Genomic DNA, 8,854 nt, shown 5'->3' on the forward strand with positions numbered 1-8,854 from the left:
GATAATTTTTACGAAAGAATATTTTATCAGATTTCCAATCAAAACGCTTTTACGTTTTCCCGTCTTAATACAAAAATAAAATGTTTTGAGCCAAATTTATCGGAACTGCCCAATCAACAATGTCCTTGGGCTTTATCGGAACTGCCCAATCAACCATGTCCATGGGCTTTATCGGAACTGCCCAATCGACAATGTCCTTGGGCTTTATGTTGATTGCAGCTATTTTAAAAAAATATATATTCATATTTGTAACCCAGAAATAAATTTCATCCGCTATTTATTTTCTGAATAACTTTCTTGTTTGACAACGCAGCGTGCCCGAGGGTCGGATTTTTCGATCCAGACCGGAAAAAAACATGATTGATATTTTTTATTGCATATCTAAAATTATCAATTTGTGGAAAAATGACGTAGGAATCGAACGTTTGTACCTTTCATCAAAAAGCGCGTGCGACGTTGTTTACTGACGTCATAAAGCGTAGTAATTTTAATGGCTAAAAATCGCGTATTTTACCATTATTTATTTTCAACTTTAGTTTAATGTCTGGCATACATATATATTTGATTGCGCTTTATTGAAATGGCATAACATTCTTTTCACAAACGTTTTCATAAAAAAAAATAAGAAGTGGCGCGTTGTTGCGCGTGACTCATCTTACATAGGGGGTGTAAGATGGGTTTTTCCAACACTGGTCACATGAACGGAAACCCACGTCCGGTATGCAAGAATATATGTTTCACTCCCAAAAAAGATCGTTCCTCAAAACATAATATAACTTTTTAAACAATTTAGTTTTTTATCTTCCCTTAAAAGCCCTGTAATTGATGATAATGAAGATGATCATGAAGGTGATGATGATGATGATGATGATGATGATGATGATGATGATGATGATGATGATGATGATATAATGATGATGATGATGGCAATGATGATGATGATGATGATGATGATAATGATGATGATGATGATGATGATGATGATGATGATGATGATGATGATGATGATGATGATGATGATGATGAATGATGATGATGATGATGATGATGGTGATGATGATGATGATGATGATGATGATGATGATGATGATGATGATGATGATGATGATTATGATGATGATGCCAACGCCCGTTCTTGGTTTTATTTCAGTTGAAGAACGGTCAATATCTGCCATGTATTAAAGCCAGAGTTATCCCTTACTATGAATTTAGGTTCTGCCTCAGGCAAGGCCTAAAAAAAAATACATTTGGTTCGGGTTACCCGACCCTACCTACGGAATAGGCGCCGACCCTACCGTTTTAATAGTCAGTTTGAAAAAAAAATGAAAAACTAAAAAAAAAAAAAAAAAAAAAAAAATCTTTTTTTTTTAATTGCTTTTTAATATTAAGTTTAAACCTTAAATGCTTGTACAGAAGATAGCTTTAACACCATTCTCCAATGATGAAAATTATATTCTTATATATATAAAACCTAATCAAAAAATAAAATTAAAAAAAAGCCTACCTACCCTACCTATTTCTTTTAAGGATGTAACCCTAACCAAACAAATTTTTTTTAGGCCCAATAAATGTAAGTGGCAACTTCCATTTGAAGTTTTAAACGGTTGAAAAGTTATGCTCGAGATTTTCGGGATGGTCGACGACGACAACGACACCAATGTTTTGGCAATACCTTCTCTTTTTTTAAAAGGCGAGGTAAATCAAAAAAGGAAATACACTGAAATAACTGATTACTTCAAAACCAAGGCCGATATTTTAAGTAAATGGAAAAAAAGAGTGGAATTGGTGGTATTCGAACCCACGCGTCCAAAGAGACTGGAGCGTAAAACCAGCACCTTAGACCGCTCGGCCACGCTACCTTCACATTTCGCCTAATGTATATTTTATGTTTTATCTTATCCGATAAAATATCTGAAGCATATATTTAAAGTATCTATTATGTGTTCCCTGGGTGCGTTCCAGAGACGATCGTTAAGGCGATCGTTAGCTGATTTTGGTAGTACGACCAAAATTACCGATCGGCACCGTTTCAGAGATGCAACGTGCACCTGCTTTATCGTTAATTTTGCTCGTAAACCTACGACCGGTAAGAGGCACTCGTTAACTTAACGATCAAGATGGCGGATGAAGATTTTCTCCATATCAAAGTATATTTTTACTTTTTATCAACGTTTGAGAGTTTAATAATGCGTATAGCATGTTCGCTGGTGTGGAATTTTCCAACTATGTCTAACAATAGCTGAAAACAGTACGACAATGTTCTATTTCCGCCGTTCTGTCAAAAAAGGATTTTAACTGTAGAAGATGTAAGCTTTTTGTTATATTTAGTTAATGTGCTGATATTGTGTACATCTAAAACATGGAATATGATGTACAATTTAATTTGGTTTCATTGCTGTTTAATATGTCATATAAAACATTTTCTTGATATTCTTCTATTTCGGATGGTTTTTAATTCGGATAAATAAATGCCTGTACATATTTTGTTGTAATATTACCGGTCTTTGTGGCATGTAGTCAGTGAATTATTAATCCGTGTTACCATTTTATCATGTCATAATATAACATAATTATTTTTCTTATTTTTACACATCTAAAACTGATGCTAAATATGTAAATATACTGTACAGTAATGTAAACAACACTGTCACAACAAATAAGTTGATTATTGGCACTTTAATCTGTAAGAGTGCAGTTTTAATCAATCTAATCAATTTATTCAATTCGAACCCACGCCTCCGAAGAGACTGGTGCCTTAAACCAGCGCCTTAGACCGCTCGGCCACGCTACCTGTTATCATACTCGGACTAGTATCGATACTATGTACTATATATTATCAATACGGGTGTTACAGTCGCGTAGTTTTAGATACTTTACTGAATAAGATCAAATTGAGTATAAACAATTGGTTGAAATGTGAAGGTAGCGTGGCCGAGCGTCCAAGGCGCTGGTATTAGGCACCAGTCTCTTCGGAGGCGTGGGTTCGAATCCCACCGCTGCCACATTTCTTTTTACATAGTCTTAATTTATAGGCCACGGATTTGGAAGTGATTACCCTACTTTGAGGGGTTCGGATGTGGGTCCGGCCATTTATTTGAGTATTTCAAATATGTATTTATATGAATACAAAATAATGGTGTGTTGACAGTGTACAAACATAACCTTGAATACGAACAATATCTGGACATTGTTACAAACAAATCACTGCGTAGCTGTTTAACGAGGATGCGGGTATCTGGTCACAAATTACGTGTGGAAACCGGACGATATGGACCGCTGTCAATAGAGAAGATAGACAATGTTTATTTTGTGTTAATGCTTTAAGAGACATTGAAGATGAGTTTCATTTTATATTAAAATGTGATTGTTACTATTACAAAGACAACACGTTATATAAGCAAGTATTACACTAGAAACCCGAGTATGTGGAAATTGATTGAGTTGTTTTCATCAAATTAAAGATCTGTGTTAAATCGATTGTGTACATATATAAGCAAAGCTAATGAAATAAGAAATTCGCTTACAAATACTATCCTTTAATTACACTTGTTTGTCTTATAATGTTTTGTTTCTGTATTATTTGTATTTATTTACCAACTTTTTGTGTTATAATTATTTGTATGGATGAGAAACAATATGTTTAAATCCAAATAAATCATCTTTATGCTCTGTTCTGTTATATATTGAAGACTATCTAAATAGTCGGTATATATGAAATATTTTATTGTGAATGCTCAAATCTTACACTGCCCATTAAAAAAGCCATGATTCTTATGACAATAACTGTGAAAATGGTCAACGTACTTTAGCAAATGTATAGCGCTTCATTGCATTCCTGTCTAAGGGCCTGCCAGAGTGTAAAGGTATCTACACCATTCATACACCATTAGCCTTTTAAAGCTGCACTCTCACAGATTGAGAACGTTAAAGCTGCACTCTCACAGATTGAGAACGTTAAAGCTGCACTCTCACAGATTGAACGGTTTGAAGCTGCACTCTCACAGATTGAGATCGTTAAAGCTGCACTCTCACAGATTGAGATCGTTAAAGCTGCACTCTCACAGATTGAGATCGTTAAAGCTGAACTCTCACAGATTGAACGGTTTGAAGCTGCACTCTCACAGATTGAACGGTTTGAAGCTGCACTCTCACAGATTGAACGGTTTGAAGCTGCACTCTCACAGATTTAACGTTTTAAAGCTGCACTCTGACAGATTGAGATCGTTAAAGCTTCACTCTCACAGATTGAGATCGTTAAAGCTGCACTCTCACAGATTGAACGGTTTAAAGCTGCACTCTGACAGATTGAGATCGTTAAAGCTGCACTCTCACAGATTGAGATCGTTAAACCTGCACTCTCACAGATTGAACGTTTTAAAGCTGCACTCTGACAGATTGAGATCGTTAAAGCTGCACTCTCACAGATTGAGATCATTAAAGCTGCACTCTCACAGATTGAACGGTTTAAAGCTGCACTCTCACAGATTGAACGGTTTGAAGCTGCACTCTCAAAGATTGAACGGTTTAAAGCTGCACTCTCACAGATTGAACGGTTTGAAGCTGCACTCTCACAGATTGAACGGTTTAAAGCTGCACTCTCACAGATTGAACGGTTTAAAGCTGCACTCTCACAGATTGAACGGTTTGAAGCTGCACTCTCACAGAATGAACGGTTTAAAGCTGCACTCTCACAGATTGAACGGTTTGAAGCTGCACTCTCACAGATTGAACGGTTTAAAGCTGCACTCTCACAGATTGAACGGTTTGAAGCTGCACTCTCACAGATTGAACGGTTTAAAGCTGCACTCTCACAGATTGAACGGTTTAAAGCTGCACTCTCACAGATTGAACGTTTTAAAGCTGCACTCTGACAGATTGAGATCGTTAAAGCTGCACTCTCACAGATTGAGATCGTTAAAGCTGCACTCTCACAGATTGAACGGTTTGAAGCTGCACTCTCACAGATTGAGATCGTTAAAGCTGCACTCTCACAGATTGAACGGTTTAAAGCTGCACTCTCACAGATTGAACGGTTTGAAGCTGCACTCTCACAGATTGAGATCGTTAAAGCTGCACTCTCACAGATTGAGATCGTTGAAGCCGCACTCTCACAGATTGAGATCGTTAAAGCTGCACTCTCACAGATTGAACGGTTTGAAGCTGCACTCTCACAGATTGAACGGTTTGAAGCTGCACTCTCACAGATTGAACGGTTTGAAGCTGCACTCTCACAGATTGAACGGTTTGAAGCTGCACTCTCACAGATTGAACGGTTTGAAGCTGCACTCTCACAGATTGAGATCTTTAAAGCCGCACTCTCACAGATTGAGATCGTTTAAGCCGCACTCTCACAGATTGAGATCGTTAAAGCTGCACTCTCACAGATTGAACGGTTTGAAGCTGCACTCTCACAGATTGAACGGTTTGAAGCTGCACTCTCACAGATTGAGATCGTTAAAGCTGCACTCTCACAGATTGAACGGTTTGAAGCTGCACTCTCACAGATTGAGATCGTTAAAGCCGCACTCTCACAGATTGAGATCGTTAAAGCTGCACTCTCACAGATTGAGATCGTTAAAGCCGCACTCTCACAGATTGAGATCGTTAAAGCTGCACTCTCACAGATTGAGATCGTTAAAGCTGCACTCTCACAGATTGAACGTTTTAAAGCTGCACTCTCACAGATTGAACGTTTTAAAGCTGCACTCTCACAGATTGAACGTTTTAAAGCTGCACTCTCACAGATTGAACGTTTTAAAGCTGCACTCTCACAGATTGAACGTTTTGACAACTTTTATTATTTTTTTGTCTTGGAACGAGCCAATTTATGCGAACATGCATAGAAACCAGTCATATAAGACTACTGACAAAAATTAGATCGCAGACTTTATATATAAGTTCAAACATTGATGTTTTATGCATTTTTCTCACACCGTTAGTAACGGTTTAAGCCTTACAACATTAATTTTAGAACGGAACTATGAAAATCTGAGATCTGATCTTTTGTCAGTAATCTTTTATCATTCGTTTGCAGATATTTACGCAAAATAAAAATGTTCTTTCCAAGACAAACAGAATAAAAAAAGTTGTATAAACGGTGTGTGAGAGTGCAGCTTTAAGGTAAAACCGGTCGACAATGTCAATATATTTTTGTGTCAAAATGCTCCAGACTACCCAATCAACAATGTATTGCGGGTTCTTGATGATATATTTCAAAATATGAAAGATATTCAAATAAATAATGCAAAAAAGTGGAAAATTCATTTCCTGGTTACAAAAAACAACACATATCTTTCTCAAAATACCTGCAATCCTACTACAAAGCCGCAAGCCATTGCTGATCGGGGAGTCCTGACGATTTTGACACACATAAAAAAATTGTATAAAGACATTTTCGTAAATTGTAAATGCTTTTTTAATTGAAAATCTTATACCATTTAAGTTGCTCAACTCCTTATTACATCTACAAATGTTGCAACGGATGTACGTACTATGCTTGCAAAAGATTGAATCTCAAAACTTAATGAAAAAATGGTTTCTTTTAAACATTTATGTGTTGGTCCTTTAAACTAAATTTTGCACTGTATAAGGCCCTTAAGGGACAGCAGCGATGCAAAAGTCGATTGAAGGAACACAACTTAAAATGTCTAAATAAATCAATTCTATTTAGTTTTAATGTTCAATATTTAACAAGCATGATTCATATATCTGCTGCATAATGAAAAGCTGTAATTAAGAGTTGATAATTTTTACGAAAGAATATTTTATCAGATTTCCAATCAAAACGCTTTTACGTTTTCCCGTCTTAATACAAAAATAAAATGTTTTGAGCCAAATTTATCGGAACTGCCCAATCAACAATGTCCTTGGGCTTTATCGGAACTGCCCAATCAACCACGTCCTTGGGCTTTATCGGAACTGCCCAATCAACAACGTCTTTGGGCTTTATCGGAACTGCCCAATCAACCACGTCCTTGGACTTTATCGGAACTGCCCAATCAACAATGTCCTTGGGCTTTATCGGAACTGCCCAATCAACCACGTCCTTGGGCTTTATCGGAACTGCCCAATCAACCATGTCCTTGGACTTTATCGGAACTGCCCAATAAACCACGTCCTTGGACTTTATCGGAACTGCCCAATCAACCACGTCCTTGGGCTTTATCGGAACTGCCCAATCAACCATGTCCCTGGGCTTTATCGGAACTGCCCAATCAACAATGTCCTTGGGCTTTATCGGAACTGCCCAATCAACAATGTTCTTGGGCTTTATCGGAACTGCCCAATCAACAACGTCCTTGGGCTTTATCGGAACTGCCCAATCAACAATGTCCTTGGGCTTTATCGGAACTGCCCAATCAACCATGTCCTTGGGCTTTATCGGAACTGCTCAATCAACCATGTCCATGGGCTTTATCGGAACTGCCCAATCAACAATGTCCTTGGGCTTTATGTTGATTGCAGCTATTTTTTAAAAAAGATATATATTCATATTTGTAACCCAGAAATAAATTTCATCCGCTATTTATTTTCTGAATTACTTTCTTGTTTGACAACGCAGCGTGCCCGAGGGTCGGATTTTTCGATCCAGACCGGAAAAAAACATGATTGATATTTTTTCTTGCATATCTAAAACTATCAATTTGTGGAAAAATGACGTAGGAATCGAACGTTTGTACCTTTCATCAAAAAGCGCGTGCGACGTTGTTTACTGACGTCATAAAGCGTAGTAATTTTAATGGCTAAAAATCGCGTATTTTACCATTGTTTAATATTTAGTTTAATGTCTGGCATACATATATATTTGATTGCGCTTTATTGAAATGGCATAACATTCTTTTCATAAACGTTTTCATAAAAGAAATAAGTAGTGGCGCGTTGTTGCGCGTGACTCATCTTACATAGGGAGTGTAAGATGGGGTTTTCCAACACTGGTCACATGACCGGAAACCCACGTCCGGTATGCAAGAATATATGTTTCACTCCCAAAAAAGATCGTTCCTCAAAACATAATATAACTTTTTAAACAATTTAGTTTTTTATCTTCCCTTAAAAGCCCTGTAATTGATGATAATGAAGATGACCATGAAGGTGATGATTATGATGATGATAATGATGATGATGATGATGATGATGATGATGATGATGATGATGATGATGATGATGATATGATGATGTGATGATGATGATAATGATGAGGAAGTTTATTATGGTGGTGGTGGGTGGTGGTAGTGGTGATAACGACGACGATGATGATGATGATGATGATGATGATGATGATGATGATGATGATGATGACAATGATGATGATGATGATGATGATGATGATGATGATGATGATGATGATGATGATGATGATGATGATGCCAAGGCCCGTTCTTGGTTTTATTTCAGTTGAAGAACGGTCAATATCTGCCATGTATTAAAGCCAGAGTTATCCCTTACTATGAATTTAGGTTCTGCCTCAGGCAATAAATGTAAGTGGCAACTTCCATTTGAAGTTTTAAACGGTTGAATAGTTATGCTCGAGATTTTCGGGATGGTCGTCGACGACAACGACACCAATGTTTTGGCAATACCTTCTCTTTTTTTAAAAAAAGGCGAGGTAAATCAAAAAAGGAAATACACTGAAATAACTGATTACTTCAAAACCTAGGCCGATATTTTAAGTAAATGGAAAAAAAGAAAGAGTGGAATTGGTGGTATTCGAACCCACGCGTCCAAAGAGACTGGTGCGCAAAACCAGCACCTTAGACCGCTCGGCCACGCTACCTCAACATTTCGACTAAATGTATATTTTATCTTTTATCTTATCCGATAAAACATCTGAAGCATATATTTAAAGTATCTATTA

The 8,854-nt window shown here is 37.1% G+C and overlaps 1 protein-coding gene across 1 annotated transcript; it reads right to left on the minus strand.

Annotated features, from left to right (window-relative positions):
- Positions 1 to 6,457: 6,457 nt before the first annotated feature.
- LOC128219509 (KH domain-containing protein 3-like) lies at positions 6,458 to 7,366 on the minus strand. Its single transcript, XM_052927318.1, has 2 exons — positions 6,860 to 7,366; positions 6,458 to 6,463 (listed from the first exon to the last, which is right to left on the minus strand). The coding sequence occupies exons 1-2, from the start codon at positions 7,364 to 7,366 to the stop codon at positions 6,458 to 6,460; spliced, it is 513 nt and encodes a 170-aa protein (XP_052783278.1).
- Between the last annotated feature and the right edge of the window lie 1,488 nt (positions 7,367 to 8,854).

Source organism: Mya arenaria, chromosome 15, assembly GCF_026914265.1.
Source record: "Mya arenaria isolate MELC-2E11 chromosome 15, ASM2691426v1".
Classification (NCBI taxonomy): Eukaryota; Metazoa; Mollusca; class Bivalvia; order Myida; family Myidae; genus Mya; species Mya arenaria.

Excerpts from the sequence above, each read along its gene's own strand:
- LOC128219509 (XM_052927318.1), bottom strand. The coding sequence starts at position 7,366 with ATGGTTGATTGGGCAGTTCCGATAAAGCCCAAGGACATTGTTGATTGG.